This window comes from Acipenser ruthenus, chromosome 20 (genome assembly GCF_902713425.1).
Source record: "Acipenser ruthenus chromosome 20, fAciRut3.2 maternal haplotype, whole genome shotgun sequence".
Taxonomy (NCBI): Eukaryota; Metazoa; Chordata; class Actinopteri; order Acipenseriformes; family Acipenseridae; genus Acipenser; species Acipenser ruthenus.
The window spans coordinates 21,913,418-21,936,643 of record NC_081208.1 but is presented as its reverse complement, the minus strand read 5'-3'; the positions used below and the strand labels follow the sequence as shown (position 1 = coordinate 21,936,643).

The 23,226-nt window shown below is 38.6% G+C and overlaps 2 protein-coding genes across 5 annotated transcripts in view; one reads left to right on the top strand and one right to left on the bottom strand.

The window, feature by feature from the left end:
• The first annotated feature begins 3,061 nt into the window (after window positions 1-3,061).
• On the top strand, window positions 3,062-9,401 carry LOC117425484 (olfactomedin-4-like). Its single transcript, XM_058993656.1, has 6 exons — window positions 3,062-3,858; window positions 4,034-4,130; window positions 5,219-5,377; window positions 6,458-6,676; window positions 7,019-7,175; window positions 8,206-9,401. Exons 1-6 carry the CDS (start codon window positions 3,794-3,796, stop codon window positions 9,027-9,029), a joined length of 1,521 nt encoding a protein of 506 aa, XP_058849639.1. The 5' UTR covers window positions 3,062-3,793; the 3' UTR covers window positions 9,030-9,401.
• Window positions 9,402-10,151: 750 nt separating this feature from the next.
• LOC117425542 (protein NDRG4) overlaps window positions 10,152-23,226 on the bottom strand; it is a 38,880-nt gene continuing 25,805 nt past the window's right edge. For 2 of the 4 annotated variants that reach the window (XM_034042528.3, XM_034042530.3), the window contains 9 exons: window positions 20,797-20,853; window positions 20,415-20,518; window positions 19,871-19,927; window positions 19,165-19,216; window positions 16,995-17,042; window positions 16,620-16,655; window positions 16,052-16,103; window positions 14,434-14,472; window positions 10,152-12,981 (listed from right to left, as the gene is read on the bottom strand). In XM_034042528.3, the coding sequence (XP_033898419.1) occupies window positions 12,827-12,981; window positions 14,434-14,472; window positions 16,052-16,103; window positions 16,620-16,655; window positions 16,995-17,042; window positions 19,165-19,216; window positions 19,871-19,927; window positions 20,415-20,518; window positions 20,797-20,853 (600 nt within the window). In that variant the 3' untranslated portion in view covers window positions 10,152-12,826. The remainder of the gene's footprint in view (window positions 12,982-14,433; window positions 14,473-16,051; window positions 16,104-16,619; window positions 16,656-16,994; window positions 17,043-19,164; window positions 19,217-19,870; window positions 19,928-20,414; window positions 20,519-20,796; window positions 20,854-23,226) is intronic. The other 2 variants (XM_034042529.3, XM_034042531.3) reach the window with 1 other exon arrangement.

Sequence of the window (23,226 nt, the reverse complement as noted above, 5' to 3'; positions counted from 1 at the left end):
TTGCTCTTCGTTGGACTCTCCAGGGCCACAATGTCCCTTTGGTACTGTGATGACCAGAATAGGAGAAGGGGGGTGTTATTTTCAAAGGAACACAATGCTGCTTCCCATTGAGTATGTGTGTTTTTGAGTAATGTTACACAATGTTTCTATTTTCTAAAGAGAGTCAGTTGTAAGGTTACATGATGGTTTTCTGTGTAAATGTTTTCTACGTTAGAAGTGGTTGCGTAAAGTATTTTTTACATAAAGTACGTTTCTCAGATAACTTTACTCTTTCAAGTAACTATACAATTAATTTAAAAAAACATTAAAGACTGTTAACACATAATTGCAGCAGTGTGGAGTAGGGGCTGCAGTGTGGAGTAGTGGTTAGGGCTCTGGGCTCTGGACTCTTGACCGGAGGGTCGTGGGTTCAATCCCTGGTAGGGGACACTGCTGCTGTACCCTTGAGCAAAGTACTTTACCTAGATTGCTCCAGTTAAAAAAAAACAAAAAAAACCCACTGTGTAAATGGGTAACTGAATTAACTGCTTTGCTCTCCAAATTGATTCCGAACAATGGTATGACTTTGTAATTATAACTTCACTGGGTTAATACTCCGTCATTTGATTGATACAGTGAGTATGTTGTATTACATGTGGTTGAACTTTGACTTGGAAACTGAAGGCAGTAGTATTAGGTTAGGTCTGCATCAGTTTTCCAACAGCAGTAAAACAGTTTGTGTAACAACAGAGACGTAATTTTTATTAAAGATTCACTTTGCGCTTTTTCAAGCTGGACCCCATCCTCAGTTTTACTCCTAAAGCGGTATAATGATTGTTTCAAAATACAGCAGCTTATATGTAGCTACCTAATTAAATAACACTACTCCTGTTGGAATTAAAGCTAGTAGACCTATCAATGTTGACCAGCAGTGTGGAGTAGTGGTTAGGGCTCTGGACTCTTGGCTGGAGGGTTGTGGGTTCAATCCCAGGTGGGGGACATTGCTGTTGTACCCTTGAGCAAGGTACTTTACCTAGATTGCTCCAGTAAAAACCCAACTCTATATATGGGTAATTGTATGTAAAAATAATGTGATATCTTGTAACAATTGTAAGTCGCCCTGGATAAGGGCGTCTGCTAAGAAATAAATAATGATACAGGACTTGGCTGATCCCTTTTGTTCAGTGTCAGTTGTGATGACCACTCATAATTTGAATAAAATCCACATCTCCGTTTCTTTGTCTATAAAGAAATTATTAAAACTCGGTTCACTTGGCCAGATTTGAACTAAAAGTCTAAAGGTAGAGGTCATTGTCCAATTTTGTTATTGTGGTTTATTGAGAAATCCTAATTTTGGGGAAGTGGCCAAAGAAAATACTCAAGTTTGCAGAAATTTTTTTTTTTTTTAAATGAAAGTTTACCAGAGGGAAGAGTTTAAACTATTTAAGGGGAAATGCTATTTCATCAATTTTTACCTTTTTTTTTTTTTTTTTAAGAATATCCTATTTGTAAAGGACATGCCTTATTTAGCAAGGGTGACACTTTGCTAAGACAGTGCAATAACTGTTCATGACCACTGTGGAACAAACATCTAAGATTTGAAAGACTTGAGTCATCTCCCCCCTAATTCTTCTTTATTCTAGGCTGAATGGATTCAGTTCTTTCAGCCTGTCTTCGTAGCTCTGTCCTTTAGTCTAGTTGCTCTTCGTTGGACTCTCCAGGGCCACAATGTCCCTTTGGTACTGTGATGACCAGAATAGGAGAAGGGGGGTGTTATTTTCAAAGGAACACAATGCTGCTTCCCATTGAGTATGTGTGTTTTTGAGTAATGTTACACAATGTTTCTATTTTCTAAAGAGAGTCAGTTGTAAGGTTACATGATGGTTTTCTGTGTAAATGTTTTCTACGTTAGAAGTGGTTGCGTAAAGTATTTTTTACATAAAGTACGTTTCTCAGATAACTTTACTCTGCAGTGTGGAGTAGTGGTTAGGGCTCTGGGCTCTGGACTCTTGACCAGAGGGTCGTGGGTTCAATCCCTGGTAGGAGACACTGCTGCTGTACCCTTGAGCAAAGTACTTTACCTATATTGCTCCAGTTAAAAAAAAAACAACAAAAAAAAAACAACTGTATAAATGGGTAATTGTATGTAAAAAAATAATGTGATATCTTGTAATAATTGTAAGTTTCCCTGGATAAGGGTGTCTACTAATAAATAAATAATAATAATTGCCTCGTGCAAATTTAATCTCATATGAAGGTGTAAATAATTTAAGCTATAAAGATATTTTTCAATTTTTTTTTTAAATCAGATTTTTTTTGTTTTAATAAACCATGACTTTGTTACTATGGCATAAAAAAAGCAGCGATCACCCAAAAAAACAAAAAAAACAGTTTCAGTAACTGTATTTGTTTTTTTTTTATTTGAACTAAAGGTCCAAAGGTAATTGTCCAGCTTTTACATTTCCTGACAGGATACAAAATATTTGTGCTGTATTAAGAAATTCTCATTTTGAAGAAGTGGCATAATAAAATGCACATTTGCAGAAAAAAAATGTTTTTTTACCAGATGCAATATACTATGTCATCAATTTTTTCTATTTTTCTTAAAAATAATATTACCATCCAGTCAGCCCTGTTATTGAATTCCCGTGCAGACTCTGTGCTGCTAGGTTGCAGTGCATGCATCGTTTCAGTTTAAATGTAAATTTCCTTTAATCCCTTTGTGTTTGTTTTTGTTTCAGTAAAAATGTTTTAAAAGTATTTGTATTTGGTTCTGACTAATTATTATTTAAATATTTATGATGTACCTTTTTTTGTAATAAGAAGAGGTATCGTCTGCATAAGTGTAAAAAATAATGTGAACGTTTGGTTTAGAAAACCAAACCTTTCTGTTTGGGCCCTCCTAGTCAGGTGTATAAAAGCAGGCAGGCTCTGCTTCCAAGATGGAAAGGTGGAGCGCATGGTTAGGTACCAACAAGTTCATTGTTAGTTTGATGGTTGTTTTGGGATGCTGTGATTCAAAATGATTTATGTTAACCTGGTTTTGAAAGGGGAAGGAGTGGGACCAAATCTAATAAAGCTTATTTTCTTCCCCTGAAGAATTTTCGTTGCCCTGGTGCCAATCCTTACAGGGTGGTTCAACATTTTCGAGAATGTACAAATCATTCGCTTTTTTTGAGAACTCTCTGCTCCCCCTCTGCAAAGAGTACATTATCACTTTTGTTTTATTAAGACATGAAAAAGTAAAATTCCAGGAAAGACTCAACTTGCAGAGCAAAGCTATAAATTGGCAAAAAAAGGGACAAAGTGGCCTTTTAGGGGACAAATTGCTGAAACTGACTTCCCTGCAGCATAGTACTGAAATGTCCCAACTTCCCTGAAGTCGATAAACATTAGGGCTAGAATATTGGAGTAGTTTTGTGAAGTATAACAGATGCAGATTGGATGTGGCTTGAGAGTGGAGGAGAACAGGTAATCGCTGTGCATGTTGTCTTCTCTAAAGCACTTTCCCCCATCCCTATTTTATAAACCGAGACTGCTGTGATTTCAGTTTGCAACAGTACAAACAGAGCACAGTACGTTGTACCTTTCCAACCTTAATCACTTGTTTCATTTTGTTTTGTATGTATCGTATTAATAGCTTTTTCATGCTTGATTTGTTGTGATAGCTCTGCATTAAGGTTAGTGTTACAGAATGACTCGATTTGAACCAGGGTCCCCACATTCTGTGAGCTGCACAATTACAACTGAGCCACAATGACATTGGATTTGATTATTGTAAATCTTTGGTGTCTAAAAGGGGAGACCAGGGCGAATGGAGGCCACTTTGCCTGAAACAAAGAAAAGTGACTCAGGGATTGGACTTGATGGTGTGTGGAGGTACTATTTTACTTAATTCAAACCCTTATTCAGCCTAGTGTCAATACAAGATTGATCCCTGCAGTGTAAAGGAATTAGTGCCAAAGTTTAGTTCTGTCTTCTAGTTCACTCCCCTTACTCCCATCCTCCTCCTTCCCTTCCTGTGCTGGCTGTTAAAGCTCTCCTGCTCTCTCAGATCTGCAGACTCAATCAATATGATCAACCCGAGAATGGGACTTGCGTTTACCTCCACGACCCTCCTTGTGCTGCTGCTGGTCCTGGGTCGTAGCAAGGTAAGGGCACCCCTCATTGATATGCTCAGAGTTGGTAGAGATGGATTAAAAGTACTGTAAAAGTAGGAGACAGAACTAGTTCATGCAGTAGGGTGCATGTGATAAATTTGATTATTTTTCTTTATCTTTTTATGTTTTAGTAAACCTTTTTTCTTTAAAACTAGAAGAACATCCGCTGTATAACAACATGCTTATAGTGCACCACTTACAGTAATTGGCTTGTGACACAATCACCAAGGCAAAGTATGTAAGTGTTATTTTTCAGTAAAACAAACAGGGAGCATTACATTACATTACAGCAGTAACAGCACTGGAGATGCTGGAGAAAGCTCAGTGGATAACCTCCTTGTGATCCCAAGATACAGAGATTAGATCCCGCACCCTTGTTTTTTCTTTGCAAAGTAGAACCTGTTGTCACGGATTGATTGACATGCCTGAGTGAGTTTTCAAGTTCTCATGTAGAAGTCCTCAAGTCCGCAGTGTAATAAAGAAAAGAGAACTGTGGGACCCTGTTCATAAAGTCAATTGACAAAATATAGACTAAAGTACTTTGTATAACACCAACATTACATTTCATTTAATCTTAAATAGAATTGGGTACTTTCTCTATTTACAGTTGTCTGTATGCACAAATAAGGGAAGGCACGTGAACATGACAAATTAAATCTTTGTGAGCAGCAGCAATGTGGATGAAAAGATTTTGATGAGAAATAAAATTAATTGGAAGAAGAGATAAAAATGAAATCTCTGACATTGCACGTAATGCAGATAGGAAATACTAACTACAGCAAGGGATCTACTTTCAATGCCCCTTTACTAGCAGTCACAGTAGCTCTGACATTTATGGGGTTTTTATATAACAAGTATAATGCATGGACAAAAACTGAACAACTGAATTCCCAGAATTACTTTCCTTAGCCTCTTTACACCTGTGTAGCAATGCAGTGTAATGTGGAACAATACAATTGAGATGAGTTTAAAAAACAATCACTCAGGACCACCACATACAAAAATGTTATTTGATGCTGGATCTCTCAAAACCTGTTGAATAAATATATTTATACAGAGTTTATTGCTTTCATCTTCAGGGTCAGATGGAAGAAGAGGAGAAGCTGAAGGGTGTGACTCCCCCTTCAAAAAGATGTTTCTGTGAGCTGCAGAATTTAGGAGCTGCTTTCCCCTGGCAGGAGTTCCAAATAGTCCACAGCTTCTCATCTAACTGCACACAGACTCTTAGCAAACAGGAGGTCAGTGGAGGGGAAGCTCGGATAGGTGATGGGACATAGCCCTGCCTCCGACTGCAAGATAACTTTGTATTGGGGATAGATTGTGTATCACATTGAGTGGGTAATGTTCAATTAGCAATGTCACTTTCAATTCAAGTAACCTAATTGTAGGACAGACAGGCACGTCTGTGGTGTGCAAGGTGAGTCATACAGTCAATAGAGCACTGCTTCGCATCCTGAATGTGCAAAGTTGTCGGTCTTTGCTGCAGATTTGACAGAGCATTGGCTGTGGAGCGCCTGTGGATGATGGAGGCTAAATCATAAAGGACTGCTTCTCCTCATCGCGCTATAGCAGACCCCACTGGCCAGACGCCTTGTGAGCTCAAGCAGGGCTGCAGGGCTAGCCTTTGTCCTCCAGCCGAGTTTCTGGGTGTACTGGCAGCAGTGTGGAGTAGTGGTTAGGGCTCTGGACTCTTGACTGGAGGGTCGTGGGTTCAGTCCCAGATAGGGGACACTGATGCTGTACCCTTGAGCAAGGTATTTTACCTAGATTGCTCCAGTAAAAACCCAACTCTATGAATGGGTAATTTTATGTAAAAATAAATAAATAATGTGATATCTTGTAACAATTGTAAGTCACCCTGGATAAGGGTATCTGCTAAGAAATAAATAATAATAATAATAAAATAGTCAATTGGGATGGTAGGGGGATTGGAGGACACACACTGACCTTTGATTCTCTTGAGCTGTTGTGGGGAATTGCTACGGTGAGGAAATATAATTGAACATTCTGCTGGAGAAAATTGGGATGAAAATAATTGGGCATTAAATTAAAAAAAAAAAAATACAAAGTAAATTAAATTGACAGATTCTTGGTTACATCTATTTGTAACCACCATGTGGGCAAATATGTTGTAACCTCCTGCAATTCAGAATTCATTTTTATAAATTAATAAATGTGTCAGGGACCTTGTATGGCCGCTATATTTGTTGTGACTTTTCTATGCCCAGAGGATAAATTTCACACACTTTGAAATATTGCTTTGAAATTCTTTGTCGCCTTGAACATTATCACCTATTTACTGTATATTGTTCCTGTAGTTTATTGAAGTGGACAGTCTCCTGGCCAGCCTGTACTATCGTCTCCAGAACTTGGAGAAGGATGTCAAGGACTTTGAGGCTGACTTCGACACAGGGCTGTACAGCGTCATCTCCCTAAGAATCATTGAAATCGAGCTGACTGAGATCAGCAGCCTGCTCCTGAAGCTCAACCAGACCAGCCATAACAAAAAGGCTCTCCTGGACAACCTGACTCCACAGGTACTGTATAGATGTGTTGCAATGACTGGCTTAGCAATGGGGACTTTAATTAGCAAAACAATATACCATTTTAAGATGTTCTCTAAGATATATTTACTATAACTTCTACATTTTTATGTAAACCATGAGCTAAAAAGAGATCATAAATATGGTATGCAATATCCACAGACAAGTACTGGGACTCCAGTATTTGTTGGAGGTTGGTATATACTTCTAGGAAGCCCTCTTCTAAATTTTTGTGCCCAATTTAAATGTTTCCTGCATTTTCGCTATGAAGGCCATGCTGTCCCAAAAGGAAATGTACCGTATATCCTCACAGGCCGGGTCTGTGCTCTTATACAGATGCAGACCATGGCTGATAAGCTTGAAGAGATCAAGCAGTTTGACCGAATGCATGTTGTGAAGAGACAGCAAGAGAGCAAAAGACTTAAAAGGAGCCTGAAAGAATGTGAGGTCAAATTGGAGGCGACACCTGCTCCAGTCACAACCCCAGCTCCAGGTATGACAGTCCAGGGGAACATCTTCTATTCTTTTATTAAAATGCTTGAAACCCAAATGGAAATCAGTTACATTGGATAAGTGTTCTATAAATGGTGAGTTTAATGCCAATATACAGAGGTTCACGCAATTGGTGGAGAGAGGTAGGCATAGGATCAAATGCATCATTCAAGTTCATCCCAAACAAGCCAAGCTGGACTGAGATCGCAGGATAGTGGTGACCATGCAGGTGCCTGAAGGCTCCGTCATACCCCTCAACCATTATTGCAAAATTCCAGCATGGTCAGAAGGGTGCATTATCATATTGAAAGGGTGCATTAATTATATTGAAAGGGAGTATTATCATTGTGAAATTAGCCATCAGGCAAGTGCAGCAGTGTTGGGTGGACTTGAACCGCAACGATGCTTAAAGTGTTTGTAGCTAACAAAATAATACCATAAATCTTACCTGTTTTGCGCTTGCATTATCAACGTTGGTCTCAAATTTGCTATTTTGAAACAAACACCTGTTATAGCAAAACCTTTATTTAAGGTAAATAAGGGAAGCAGCTGGATGGTTAATGACAAGATAGAAGCGAATGAAGGGGTGGGGACAATTTCACCCTCCAGGCATGACTTTCCAATAGAGATTTGTTTAACCTAACGTAGTATCAGTTATCATCTTTTACTATAAAATACATCATTACTATAACATGTTTTTTTTTTTAAAAAGACCTATAAAACAAATGAAAGTGCACAGCAGGTATAGTAGGATTTATGGAATTATTGTGTTAATTACAATCACTTCAAGTAAACATTCATTTGGCCTTCAGGTACAATCAAGGGCTCATACCAGAGAACATTTCCCACACCAACTACCCAGGAAGTTACTTATTTTATTTGAAAGTCTAATTTACTTCCAGTGGTGGATGCACATTGGCATCAGTTGTGGAGTAGCTGTTCTAGTCTCACCATACTCAGAGGCTGAATAGCTAGAGAGATTTAAAAAAAGGAAAAAAAATTGTTTTTTTAAGACTTGGTTTATGTCCTAGGAAACTGCCCCTTTGGCCGACTGTTGAATATAACTGGTCCCAACAGCTTCATGGTAACCCAGTACAGTACCTCTTACCCTTATGGAGCTTGGGGTATGGACCCCAAACCAGCCCCTGGCAAGGAAGACAGGCACTGGCTGGTGATCCTGACCACCAGTAATGTCTTTGGCAACTACATCCGGATGTATAGCAGCCACAGCGACCTGGTTGCTGCCAAGCAAGTAGAAGATATAACAGTTACTTCATCCACTACTACCACCAACTCCATAATGGGCCCAGGCTCTGTGATATACAACAACGCCTATTACTACAACTGCTACAGCTCCAGTCTTGTGTGCCGATTTGACCTGACCTACAAAAACATCAGTACCATGGAATTGCCAGGGGCTGGCAGCAGCAATTCGTTTCCCTACTGCCAACCTTCTTCCTGCTTCCTATACACAGATATAGACTTGGCCACAGACGAGTCAGGGCTGTGGGTTATCTACACATCCAAGGCGAAATTCGGCAACGTTATCCTCAGCCGCTTGGACGCCCACAACCTCACCCTGCTCCAAACATGGTACACCTCGCTACAAAAAAAGATCATCACAAACGCATTCATGGCCTGTGGTGTGCTCTATGCTACCCGTTTTATTGACAGCAGCTATGATGAGGTTTTCTACTCCTTTGACACCATAACTGGGGTTGAACGGTCCAACTTAGCCTTTCCCTTCAGGAAGATGTCAACCAACATCCAGCACCTCAACTATAACCCACGCAACCGCATGCTCTACGTCTACAATGATGCCTACATCCTCAGTTACCAGGCGGTGTTTGGGTAGAGGCTGTTGCGATACATTGGAACAGACCCGCTACGTTTTCATACAAGTATGCATTTTTTGCTGAAACTTAACTGGTTTTGTTCTGTTTTTTTATTTCATTTTTTGCATGCAATGATCAGTAAAATGTGAAATTTTTCACAAATATTTTAAACTGAGGTACTGTAAATATACTGTGTGTAAATTGTGCAACTGCAACTAATTGCTCGAAAAAAACTAAACATAATTTTTGGCATGATGTTGGTAATAATTATTGTGCTGTTATTTTTTCATAATTGCTTTATGTTAGACACATTTGTAATACCTGACTGATAATGTGTAAGCTTCAAACTTTAAACAACTTGAATTGCTATTAAATGATTCACATTTACAGCTCATGGTTGCAGACTTCTGATCGACCCACACAACTGCACTACCCTCTAGTGGTTGAAGATAATCTTTAATATTTAAACTGGCCAGAGTTCATCTAAAATCTCACAATCCACAAGTGTTCTTCTGTCTTTTTGTACCCAGATTCACAGCACTAGTCTTATCAATTTATTTCAACTAATAGACATGATTGTGAATAATGTGTATATTCTGTGTAAACTTATATTTGAGGTGCCAGAACACAAAGCTTGAACTGAAACTCTTTCATTGTCACTGGTTTCAAAACATAAAATGTGCTCATGCTGATTGTGAACAGGTGCGCTGAACTTTATATCCCCTCCTTTTGGGATTCTTGGCTTGGAGTTCCACACCCGACCAGGCTGAGGCAGCAGTGAGCAGCATTTATAAGAGGAAACGTCATTTTTGCCCAGATGTGTTCGCTTAGCTATTTTGAGTAAAATCGCAGACAGTGCACCCTACATTGCTGAGGATTTGTAGGATGGGGAATAGATGACTTATGAATGTAACCAGATATATCTCTTTGATTCTTGGAAAACATTTTGTGACAGGGTGAGACCCTGCACAATGATTCTGGTCAATTCTGTACACACTGCCCTGAAAGTGGGAAAACAACTATACAACAGTGTTTAAAAGTCCATTATGCTTCAAAAGACAGCCTGAAGTCTCGCACCCTTTCACAATGTGGTATACATTGGCCCTTTTAATGACCGGAAAATGGCACAGAAACAGCACGGCTGAGATAAACCTCTTTATTGTTGAACCACACATGATATTTTGTTACATCAACAGTGACACCTTTTATATAGTACTTCAGAATCATAAGCAATTTACTGTGGTACCTAAATGCTGTGGGTAAGAGTCATCTCCAAGCAGCACCCGCAAGATAGCAAGAGAACAAAACAACTTATTGCTGAATACAAAAATAATTACTCACCGGAACAACTACACCACAAGAGAACACTTTTATCATAAAAAAGGGGGAAAAAAACACAGTACTCATCACAATACTAGGCAAGTATTGAATACATATTTCATAATCACTCTAAAAACACACATTATCTACAGTGCTAAAGCTTAGTAGGATGTACACCAAATATGTAGGGGAAGCACATTGAAGGTCTTCTACTGCACCTGAAGCCACTGAACATTGTTTCAACAATTGTTTAGAGCTGTCACAATGCATTCTCTGTGCACATTAATATTCTATTCCATTGTAAGGTGGTAAAAGATTGGATGGTGGTAGACTATGTTGTACTTTATTGGATTGAGAATGCTGTGTGAAAGGCTCATGCAGCGGGACTCAGTTTGGGCCAATAAGAACAGGAGAATCTCGATGTACAGGACGGTAAGGAGTAAGGAGGTTGAGTCAGCTCTGGCCACTAGTCCACTCTGCTTCAGAGTCCCTCAGTTCTATTCATTTCTTAACCCCTTATTACATTTAAAATTGTGTGAGAATTAACAGTTCAAGCCCTGTATCTTTTTTTTTTTTTTTTTTTTTTAAAGATTAAAAGAAGTATACCGTCTATCATTGCAAGGTGAATGATGGACACAATAGCTTTGATTTTTAACTACTATCATGACATCTCTGACTGATTGTATGCCGTAATCCTTTGTGCAAAATAACAATTTTTAAAATTTACAATACTAGGCTGGTGTTGGCACGATGAAAGTCAAGAGAAAACCGATGAAAGAAAATAAAGAGCATGTTCTGCAGAAACAAAAACGCTTAAATGACGAGCATTCTCAGATAGGCGTAGGTCATGCAATATAAATGCTGACTAAATATACAGCTTTAGGTGTGTGGGCTGGCAGGGAGGTACGTAGGTATGTAATATTTTGTTGTTTCAACAAGGCATGGTTCATGGTTTCACTGGCAAAATGGCTTTAAAAAGGGGGGGGCTGTTCATTTGTATGCAGTTATGGGGCATGCCCTACATTCCAGATTAAGAGCTGAAGGCTCTAACAGCCCCACCCCGTATAGATAGAAGTAATTAATCCTCCCGTTACAGATAACCATAACTAACAGAGTTTAAAACTGATTGAGCTGATATTCTGTGTTACCAAGGTGATTGTCATTCAAGAAAACACTTAAAGCTTATCACTGGGGAACTGACACACCTGAATTTTGATTGGCTGACAGGTAGACTGAAATCCACAAACAGATTGATAAACACACTTCTAACAGGAAATGGAAGTATCAAACTGGCATAATCAATGACTATTTTAGTACAGAGTTATTTATTTTGAAGTCTCATCTTATTGTGAAATGAAAATCCCCTCAAATCCATCTATACCTTAAAACATCAAGGAAACTCTACAGTCCCTGATCTGTTTTCCAGTTCTGAGTGCACAAAAGCATGAGTCTCTCGAACTGATAGACATTCTAGTGGAAGTTGTAATTTGTAGAAACCAATCTGGGTAGAGTCTACATTCTCCTTTTAGAAGTGTGTTTTTGGTCTGCATTTATAATTGGAGTATAAATGAAAGTTCTGTAGATAACTGGCAATTAAAGTATTGCAGCAAATATAATTATTGTAAATCTGTAATTTACTCCCATTCTTCTTTGATCTTACTGTATGTTAAAATTTCTAATGAAATCAGTTGATTTCTTTTGATTGTAATGACTTGTGTCAAGTCCATCAAGAATGCACTATAGTACCAGCTTCATTACTCGACCCCTACATTGGTTTAGTGTCACCCAAACAGATAGGTCGCTCGTTGCTTTGGGAGAAGATCCAAGGAGGGTTTTCGCAGACACACCAGAACTAACATCGTTCAATAAAAGGGTCTGCAGTTTGTTAGGAAGTCTTTTTTTTAGAGATTGCTTTGTAGAGTATTTTGAGGCTAGATTATGGTAATTCTTAGTTGTCAATGTACTAAAGGTTGTAATTTTTTGCACCAATACTTATGAGGTGTTCATAAACTAAATTAAATAGTGTGTTTGCATATCACTTTAAAAGAACAATTACTTTTCATGTTGCCAAGAAGCTTGCCCCATTCTGATTGGTACTTGATTGATTTGTGATTCTAAGCTACTATCTCCTTTTAACATTTTTAATACTTGAAGTTGAGTTCTTATTCCACGCTTTAGAGCCCCCCTTTATTCTCTACTTCAGATGTATGTATTTAAAAGGTATGTATTTTGTAAAATGAAACACAGGAATGAAAGGTTCAGAAAGGGAGGAAGGGTACTTCGAAATGCACACAAATCGCCACATGAAACCAGCTAGAACAATGGCTACTGTTATTTGTTTTTAAAATTCAAGGAACAACTTTCGCATTTGTGTTAGTTATAGAGCTAGTGGGTAGTGGGTAGTGGGGGGGGCGTTCAGATAAAGCGACTCCACACGCGTGCCGATTATAGGTCGACGTCTTTCTTCTTTGCCTCTCTGTTTCTCTCCCCCTCTCCCTCAGCAGGACACTTCCATGGTGTGGTTGATCTGGCCCATGCCATCACTGCTGTCCGAGTGAGTGCAGGTGCGCGGGCGGCTGCCATCCACGGAGCTGGCGCTGGTCAGAGAGGTGGTTCGAGAGCGTGCCAGGCGGGTCATGCTGGCTGATGGCACTGGGGGGAGAAAAAGACAGAGCATCTCTAGTTCTCTCTGTATCAGTGGTGGAAAGAGCATGGTTTTTATTTTCTTTCAAAATCAATATTCTTTCATTTCGTATTAGCTGAAATATACACTATTAAAAGTATTTAAGAAAAAAAAGTAAACCCACTCAGAAGCTATATAAGATTTTTCCTTACATTAAAACAAAACAAAACTTTGCTCATTGTATAATAACATTGTATAATATTGAACTATTCCAAAACAAATAAATCATAAACATTGGTGGCAAGAGCACCTACTTCATTTTTAGGGTATCTTTTCTTTCTATGCAAATATCTGGAAAACAAGTTTTAGATGAGGAAACCATCATCACAAGCAATCAAATAGCATATATAAGTAATTCCTTCATTGTGTTATACACCGAGGGCAGAGCAGCGGCACATGCCTGTGTCTTTATTAATATACACAATGGCTCAATGGAGGTAGTCCTGTGTACTAATATATTCAGCAGTTACTCTGCCATTGATCGAAACCCCATCCCAACTTTACTATAAATACAGTCCAAAAAAAAACTGTTTTTTAAAAAGTATGAAGCCTGTCATTTTTTTTTTTTAAATAGTAACAAGAGTAACATGAGAACAGTAGAGATGATGAGTCACAAGAGGCTTTTCAGCCCATCAAGGCTTGTCCCTTACTAAAACACTCTTTGCAACAATGGAATCTTCATTGAGTATTGCATACAAAAAGTTTACAAATCACAATTAAACAATGTTGAAATAGTGAAACCTCAATAATCAAACGAATTTGTGATTCATAAATTGTTTTATGATCCATATTATCTCCCAGTATATGATTGCTTTCAGTCAAAGTTTCTGAAAGACCTGAATTGAAATTAGGTCTTACAGCATATCAACACATACTGTATCTATGTTGGAGAGGTATCTTCTAGTGCAATAGAATACAGAAATAATGTGAATCATAGTCACCTCAGACTCCTGCATACCCACCCTTAGTTCTTCATGTTGATGTTAAAACAGCCAGACTGTCTGAGCCACTGGCAAAAAGGACATGCATGGAAATGGAGAAATGTGCCAAGCTGCCAGCATCCACTGACCAGGAGGAACCAGCTAAATAATTCACTTGTCTAGGGTTTCATCACCACAGCAAGGGAAGGAGGACTGGAATCATTTGGTAGGTAAAGCAAGCATCTACCAAGAGTCATCACACTTGAATGAGCAGTTCAAGAAAATTAAGAAAAAGTTGCAACATGGTGGAGATATACTGTATAAATCTATGATCTCTATAGTTGTGCTATTAAACCAGAAGCCCTTCTGAAGGAATAACAGAGTGACACAATGGGGAGGTAATGAAAGAAGAACATGCGTCAGAAAAGGGGGGAGGGAAAAATCAAGAGACAAGCCTGGAGAACTGAAATACAGTAACAGTAAACAGTAAACAGGAAGTACCTGCTCCTCCACTCAACCTTCGATCCTTTAGATACGCAACTGAGAGAAGGAGGCAGGGAGACACAAACAGCAAAGTTAACACAACTCTACTCTAAACAACGCACTACACACAACAGAGAGGAACAAATTAGATTGAATACAAGTGTGTGGTGGGTGATACAACTGAAAGGCAGGTTTCTAGAGTTTGGTTAACCTTATGCAAGGTTTTGGTTATCCATTTGTTCCAGGCTGGGTTGATAAAAAAAGGGCTTCCAACCCACCTGCCTGTATCACTCAGACTTACATTTTTCTTTACAAAACTGACACAAAGAAGCAGTCATAACAGCGCTACTAACAATAGGTATTTAAAACTGCTTGGACATTACAGAGAAAGGAAATTTCAAAAAACGAATCCTGCAGCGGACTCAAAGTTGGGCAGTAATGTAGCAATATTACATGTGATATTTGAATCGCTGGAAAAAAATCTCTTTGTGAAAAACATGAAATAACTGGATTGCACCACCTTAAAATACAACTGGAAATCCATCCTGGGTAGAAAGTAGAAGTAGCACTGATCAGTCGCCAAGTGAATTAGAAAAATGACAGTCGACCTCAGAAAGTGGTAGACGACTAATCAAATCATTCAATTTCAAAGCAGCAGCAGCAGCAGCAACAACAACAACAGAATACTTTGTGTGTGTTTAAAGTGTACACTAATAGCAAACTAGCGATATCAATATTTTAATTGTATTCAGCTGTTTGAATTAAAATGGAAAGTAATTATGAAGTGTGCAGTTTCGGTTTCAATCTAATACATATAAAACAACACTTTTGTACATTAGTAAAATTCCAAGTTGTTGTATTATCATGATTTAGTCATAAGTAGTAAAAAGGTATACAAAAAGCATGTGCTACTTTGTCATAAAACTTATCCTGGGCTGACAAAGGTGCTTTAAGAGCAATGAATCATCCACTTGTATTGTACTATTGCATGTGCGCATGTATAACTTTTCCTAGGAGCAAGAAGATACCGTCTTTGATTCCAAAACTGCTCAAGGATGACCGTTCACATTAATTAAACAACTCTTAACCCTTCTGACTATACATATCCAATCACAGACACTCGCTGCTCTACACCACGAAGCACAGCACTGAGCTCCGTGCTCTACACCACAGCACTGAGCTCCGTGCTCTACACCACAGCACTGAGCTCCGTGTTCTACACCACAGCACTGAGCTCCGTGCTCTACACCACAGCACTGAGACGCCACGAAGCACAGCACTGAGCTGTGCTCTACACCACGAAGCACAGCACTGAGCTCCGTGCTCTACACCACAGCACTGAGCTCCGTGCTCTACACCACAGCACTGAGCTCCGTGCTCTACACCACAGCACTGAGATGCCACGAAGCACAGCACTGAGCTGTGCTCTACACCACGAAGCACAGCACTGAGCTCCGTGCTCTACACCACAGCACTGAGCTCCGTGCTCTACACCACAGCACTGAGACGCCACGAAGCACAGCACTGAGCTCTGTGCGCTACACCACGAAGCACAGCACTGAGCTCTGTGCGCTACACCATGAAGCACAGCACTGAGCTCTGTGCTCTACACCACGAAGCACCGAGAGGTACTTACTGTATCCCATTCCCTGAAGGTAATATTTGAAGGCTTCAGTGAGTTTTCCAGGCTGAAAGACACAAAATAATATATTTGTAACTAGACACATAGTATATTATAGAAATTCACAGACAAACACGATGAACTCAAGTGCAAACATCCACTGATGAACAAAATCAGCTTAATGTTCACATACAGACTGAGTATTCCCATGTTGAATGAATATATGATTGTCCTGGTTTTCAAACAGTGTGCTACCCTACTTGTCATGTTAACAACCAGTTAGTGTGATTTTAATAAGTATTATTATTATAATTATTTTATTTCAATTATTCTTTTCAACATTAAATCAAATGGTATCTATTGCTTGATTGACCTTCCAAACCCCTCATCTTGGATTTCTTCCTATTCAGTCTGTAGGAAGAAAGTATAAGATGGTCATGGTTTGGCTCTAATATTGTCTGGAAACCAAATCCAAGTCAAATTGGGAAAACAAAAAAAAGAAAATTGAACATAGAACTTAGAAAATATTTCAAATGTCCATACAAATGACCAAAAGCAAATATTTCTAAAAACAATTTCTTACCTGTGTCACCTGGGGGAGTCCACCAGAATCAGCCATCTGGGAAGGAAACACACAGGAGATGGATGGAGTTAGTCTCCTGGAAAGCTCTGTGTGTGTGTGTTATGTAGAGCTACTGTACTGTAGCTTAGGTTTTTGTTTACTCTGTAAAGCATTTGTTTTCAACTTTTTCAAAAGGTACTGTGCTTGTGTGTTAAGATGCAGGTGTCGTGTAGCTTGCAATTTAGGATTTTTCTTAGGGATGTGAAATTATTATTTAACTGTACTGTATTATGCTTTTTAATCATTCCATGACACTAAGAACAGTCATTGATCAAGTCATAATGGATTAAATTCTAATGAAAATAAATGTTCATATTAATATCCATTGCAGATTACCTTGAGGAAGGTGGTATTGGTTGGGTCCAACTTAGAGTTGCATTCAACCTGTAAATAGATCAAGAACAAATGATAAATATCAAGACTGACATTTTGTATGTGTGAGGGGGTGGTTGTGCTGTAGCCCATTTAGTGTTATTAAATGGGCTTGGTGAATGTTTTGTGTTAAATACATCATAGACATGAGACAGGGTGAGATGCCCTTGTCACACTCACTTGGTATCAGTGCCAAACCCAGCTCCCCTTGATAAGAAAGCCCTTTGTGTGAATATGTATTTGGGTATATTGTGTAATGTTAAAAACCCTGCCTTTGATTGTGGTTTTGAAATCTCACAAAGGTAGGTGTTGTCCATGGTGCTCATTACCACTGGTGCTGAAAGCATGAGAATCTTCAAGTATTTGACTTGGTCATGTAACTGACTGGCATACAGTTAGGTGGTTATAAACCTAAAAAACTGATTGGTAGAGTAACACTGGACAGATGGCCATAAAAGATAATCTTTTTTTTTCTTATGTAGAGGCATTTGTTTAAGAGAGACTGGGAGAGCCGGATGCAGAGGGGAAAGCGGACTGGAAGCAATAGAAAGGGAAGCTTTGGAAAACATTTTAAAATAGAGCAGAATAAATAAAAAATAAGGTCACTCAGATCAAGACTGTTGGGAATAAGAAAGCAGGGAGGTTTTAATGAGTCACTGTCAGCCCTACAGCATGTTTAAGTTATACTTTCAAAAAGATATAATTCATCGGTAAAGAAAGGAGGAGAGATGCAGGAGTGAGAGTGAATGAGGGAGGGGGGAGAGGCTCTGACCCAAATACCGCAGTCTTGGCGCAGTGATGAGTCACTGTGGACTGCTTTGCTGCATGCCAGGAGGGGGGCTATGAAGTGTCACATGATCTTGATCGCACGTTACTGCAGACACTGGGTCACTGAACCAAAACAACTGGTTTTAGCAAGCGGGCTCTACAGGAATGAATGGCTGTTACACTGGCAGGAAAGATTGCCTCTCTCTCTCTGGGGCCACATTAAGAGATTTACAGGAATATGTTTTTCACCTTCACTCATCCTTCAGGATGCTATTATTATTTTATTTCTTAGCAGACACCCTTATCCATGCTAGTACTGCAATCCGTTCTCTACACAGCATTCTAGGAATTATTTCATATTTGCTCCATGTGTTTGAAGATATCCATGCAGGGTGGCTAATCATTCATGCCTCTGGAGGCATGAGTGCAAATCCATCTCAGGCTATGAGTTTTGTGGTTTTAACCTTCTGTAGTATCCAGTGCACATTAAACTAAATGATGAAATTACTACTCTGCATGAAAAAAGACCCAGGACTGAATCCAGTACCATTTTCCCTAATCTTTTTTAACCTTAATTCGCAAGTACCAAAATGTCGACAAACAATAGATTTGGCAGATTCTTTAAGAGCAAACTGCAGTATTCCTGAAGTCTGTAGAAGCTGTACAGGGTCTGCATACTGTTAGTCCTACAGCTACTAATATATACTTTAAATAGCTAATATATACTTTAATACACGCATAAGATCATACATTTCTCCATTACACCCTCATTCTCCACTAACAAAGTATGCAGCTGATTCATTGTTGGCTAGATTGTAAGATGTTTATCTCCATAAATAAAGAGTGATAAAAACCAGAATGTTGAAATAAATAAATACAATTATGAAAATCCAAATTTTTATAATAAAAAAAAAACACACATGGAAGTAACAAAATGTGAGGCTTTCCATTTTTCTAACCATAGAAGGTTGTCATGACAATATAGAAAGGGACAATTAGGTGATAATATCTGCACTGTTGCAACGCGATCTAGCTCAATTTTCATTTACAGAGCTATGGTGTGTATCTCTTTGACCTAATAGGCATTTGCTACATTAAACCTCTTCAGGGTAATTTCAAAAGGCAATGCAATGTATTGCATCAGAATATTTAAAATTAGAAAGGATATGCTAATTCTAATTGACTTTCTATTTTTCTAACTTTGTTCAACATTTGCATTTTATGATCAGTATAACGGTTGAAGGGTGAATTCTATCCAATATGCCAGGGTCCCGATATCATGCAAGTGATTTTGTACATGTATCTTAGTGCAGACCAGAATCATAAGCTCTTCTCAATTCAAATAGAAATATAATGTGACACTCACCACTCCTTCTTCAGCAGGGGCATTGTCTCCAACAACCAGCATTGCTGGGCACCTTCAGTAAGAAATACAATACATAAGTGTATATTATAAACCAAGTAAATCAGCGATTTTAGTCCTGTTGTTGATGCTGTTCATTTAGGATCCTTTAAGATCTTTTTGAATGAATCAGCTACTAGGAAATGGACAAGCACTGATGGGCCAAATAGCCTCCTCTCGTTCGTCTTTCATTCAAAGTCAAACGGCAGAAAAAGGCCACTATTTCTCTCAAATGCATGTCTGTGTCATCATCTTTTTTTTTGTATTAAGAGATGCTTTTCCTAACCTGACTACAGAGGCAATGTAAGTGCTAAGCTACTCTTCAGTGAATTGAATTCCTGAAGGGGCTTGATCTGAGGTGTCTGGTTTACATTCATATATAATCTGGAGGTGTCGAGGCACCTTTAGGTATCATTTGTACCAATTTAGAGTATAACTATAAATACATGTGTTGTGTAATTACTATACAAATGTATTGTTGAGTATAAATATTTGATTATATATTTGTATATTTCTATATGAAAAAGCCCCAGGTTAATGGGAAGGCTGAATGAAGGGGAATGAGACTTAACAGTGTTCACTGAACCTGAATTTTGACTTGCTAGTCCCTTTGGTCCTGCTCCTCTTCTAAAATCCCCATACCGAGCTCTCCTCTGTTAGTCACACTCACCTCAAGGTTTTGGCATTAAGAACTGTCCCGGGCCTACTCATTTCTAGGTCTCTGCGACTAGAAGTGACAAAAAGAAAACAACTTAGCTTGTGACACAGGGAATTGCGCCTTCAGCATACATACAAACCAACAGCCTTTTTACCCTAAATTGAGAGCTGACTTGGACAATTACTGAGAATATCTGTCCACAAACAGACAGCAACAACTTGTGAAGCACCATTCGTGGAGGGGAATGGCGATTTTTATTTAACCAGAGAACATAACAAAGCACATTAATACCTTAGATATAGCACATCAACAAGCGATGTCATTGTGTAGACATTTGTACTGTAAGAACAGTTTGCTGATTATATGACAATTTGTTTGTGGAAATGACTAGAAATGTGTGAACTGGGTCACTTTTTTTTTTTTTTTAATTGGTATTGACACATCCAGTAAATGGAATATATTGTAACCATTTAAAAAATGAACAGGTAGTACAGGTAACTAAATAAAGAATGCAAATATGTTTTTTGTCTTGCAGGACTGTGCATCCAGACTTTACCCATTGTACATGTTCCAGAAGAGCTGCAGGTTGAACTGGTTAACACTGGTCCCAATCTGTTGCCTGTAGCTCTGCACCAGCTCTGTGTTGTTCATCAGCTCCTCCTGTGGGCAAGACGGTAACATTTCAGACTCTTTTACAAATACTGCCAGGTGAGTTACTATAATAAGGAGGCAGTCACAGCAGTGTGAGATTTCTACTGAAGGTCAGGTGTATAGGGTCTAGAACCAACTCCCCAGTAATGTTGTTGAAGCTGACACCCTGGGATCTTTCAAGAAGCTGCTTGATGAGATTCTGGGATCAATAAGCTATCAACAACAAAATGAGCAAAATGGGCCGAATGGCCTCCCCTCGTTTGTAAACTTTCTGGCTAATTACTTACCTGGCTAAAGAGGTGGGTCAGGACAGTTTCAGGTAGAGCACTGGTCAATCCAGACAGCTGTAAATAGAGAAAAGCGGGGTTAAACTGGAACACAACCAACTGTATCTCCTTTTGATAAGATTTCTTAAATGCACATGTACATTTGCTGTGTATCATTTATTGTTTGACTTCAAGTTTTTTTTTTTTTTTAAAAGGGAAGATACAGCTTCTCCTGGTATAGGTACAGGCTCAGGGAAGCTCTCCAGCTGCACAGTTTATCTCTTAGTTTAACACACGGCATGTATTTTGTTGCGCTTTTCTCAGTGTTGAATCAGCTTACTCCAGCATTCTGACCCACTTACATGCCCGGAGCAGTCCTTAATTTGTCAATTGTTTTTAAATTGTTCTCCAATTAACACACAGTATTCAGAAATAATTCCTTTATAATATATAGGGTGGCCATCTGCCTGACACGGAGACAGAACAGGATTTCAAACTTGCCCCTAAACTAAAAGTAATTAAATGTGTAAATTAACCATTACACCTTTGCTAAAGTGAATAATGGTGCTTAATTACCATGTGCATCAAACAATTGTGTCATTATAATAAAAAATAATAAAATGCATATGTATATGTATTATGTATTTATTTTTTGCAGCCACTTAGTCGCTATTTATTTTCTGTTCGTCGACAGTCAAATCGCCAATAATATGCAAATACTCTCCCAAGCGAAGCATCATCCCGTTTCTCATCTACTCATCCATAGCTAATCATTATAGATCTGATGGGAAGCAGCTGATCAGTGTGACTTGTTTGCTACGCACAGCAATTCCACCACAGGATTAATCTCAAAGGTGTAGCTAATTTACACATCAATTACTTTCAGTTAAAGGGGAATTTTGAAAATCTGTTGCGTCTCAAAGCGTCCGGTAAATCCTAAATATACTTGGGCATACAGGCTACTCCTGACATATTCATGAGACTGGCCACTTCCAGACACATTGATAATTACAACAATTGAAACAGTATTATTTACATTACTGAGAAAATGGCACTGCATGTTTTCAGCTGGGTGGTATTTGGCATGATTCTTTGTAAGTAATGGACATATACAATACATGTTTTAGCTATTTATTTATTTATTTGGTTCTGTTGTAGTAATATGATATAACAGCAAAAAGAAGTAACGTTGCATTTTCAGGGGGAGATGGAGATTCTATTCACATGGAAATGAAAAGGTTAAAAATTCTAGGCCATGAAAGAAAGGCCATGGGTGTTCAAAATTAATGAATAAATACATATACACATACAAAACAAATACATTCATAAGTACTAGCATATGTGATGTAAAATGTATTAAAGTTATGTATTAACAGATAAAACGGTATATCAGTGGTACTCGGCTCTGGCCCTCAAGATTAAATCCAGTCCAGGTTTTTACTCCAAGCAGGTTCTAATGTAGTTAATTGAAGCTGCTGAGAGGCAATTAACTAATTTAGGACCTGGTTAGAACAAAGACCAGGACTGGAATGCATCTCAAGGGCCAGAGTTGTAGAAGCCATTTTGTTTCTATGAGGGCTTCTCCACACTCCAACAAAATGGCTGCCATTACTGGTGGATGAAATCCTCAAATTGCTTTACAAAAAAGGATGTGATGGCTTGGTAGTTTAAAGCCTAGTTGAGAAATAAGAAACTACAGAAATCCTTAATGAATATGTGGTCACAGGAGAGAGTTTGGTAGACAAATTGCAATTACTGGTGTCTGAGAAAATTAATGAAATAGCAGCACTTCTTTTTCACGTCCATTAATTGTGTAATCTGCAGCTAATCATTATTGGCAGCAGTTGCTAGCTCTGAGCATGCAGGGTTTATGTAACCCAGCAAATATGAAGCCGCTATCTCACACCCACGATCACACTTGAACAAGAGAATCACAGAATGCAGTTTTGTACCAAGTATGTATCTCAATTCGTTAGATCTTTATCATCTGGAAAGCAGAAACTCACATTAACCCATTATGGCAGCCATCTTTGCATGAAGCGCTATCACAACATTAAAAATATGGAGCTGCAAGTTGTAGTGGTTTATGAGATATTAGTGTGGTATGACGACAGCTTAGACAAGCTCTCTTGACAGGAATGCTTACAACAGCGTGATATTTCAGATCTTTGATCACCATATTCTGTTCAAGAGGTGTTTTCATGTAAATATGACAAGTTATTTCCAAATACTTGATGTTTGACAGTAGAAAAGATTAAGTATATCCTAATATTCTTTATAAATCATGTCCTCATTACTTTCCCAACAGAGCCAATTACAGCACTTTCATTTAATGTGTAAGAGGACTTGTATGCAAGTGTACTATTGTTTTGACACCATAGCACCACACAGGTCTTCCAATTAAAGCTTTAGAGCTATTGGACTTTAAAACATTCATAACAGCATGAACCA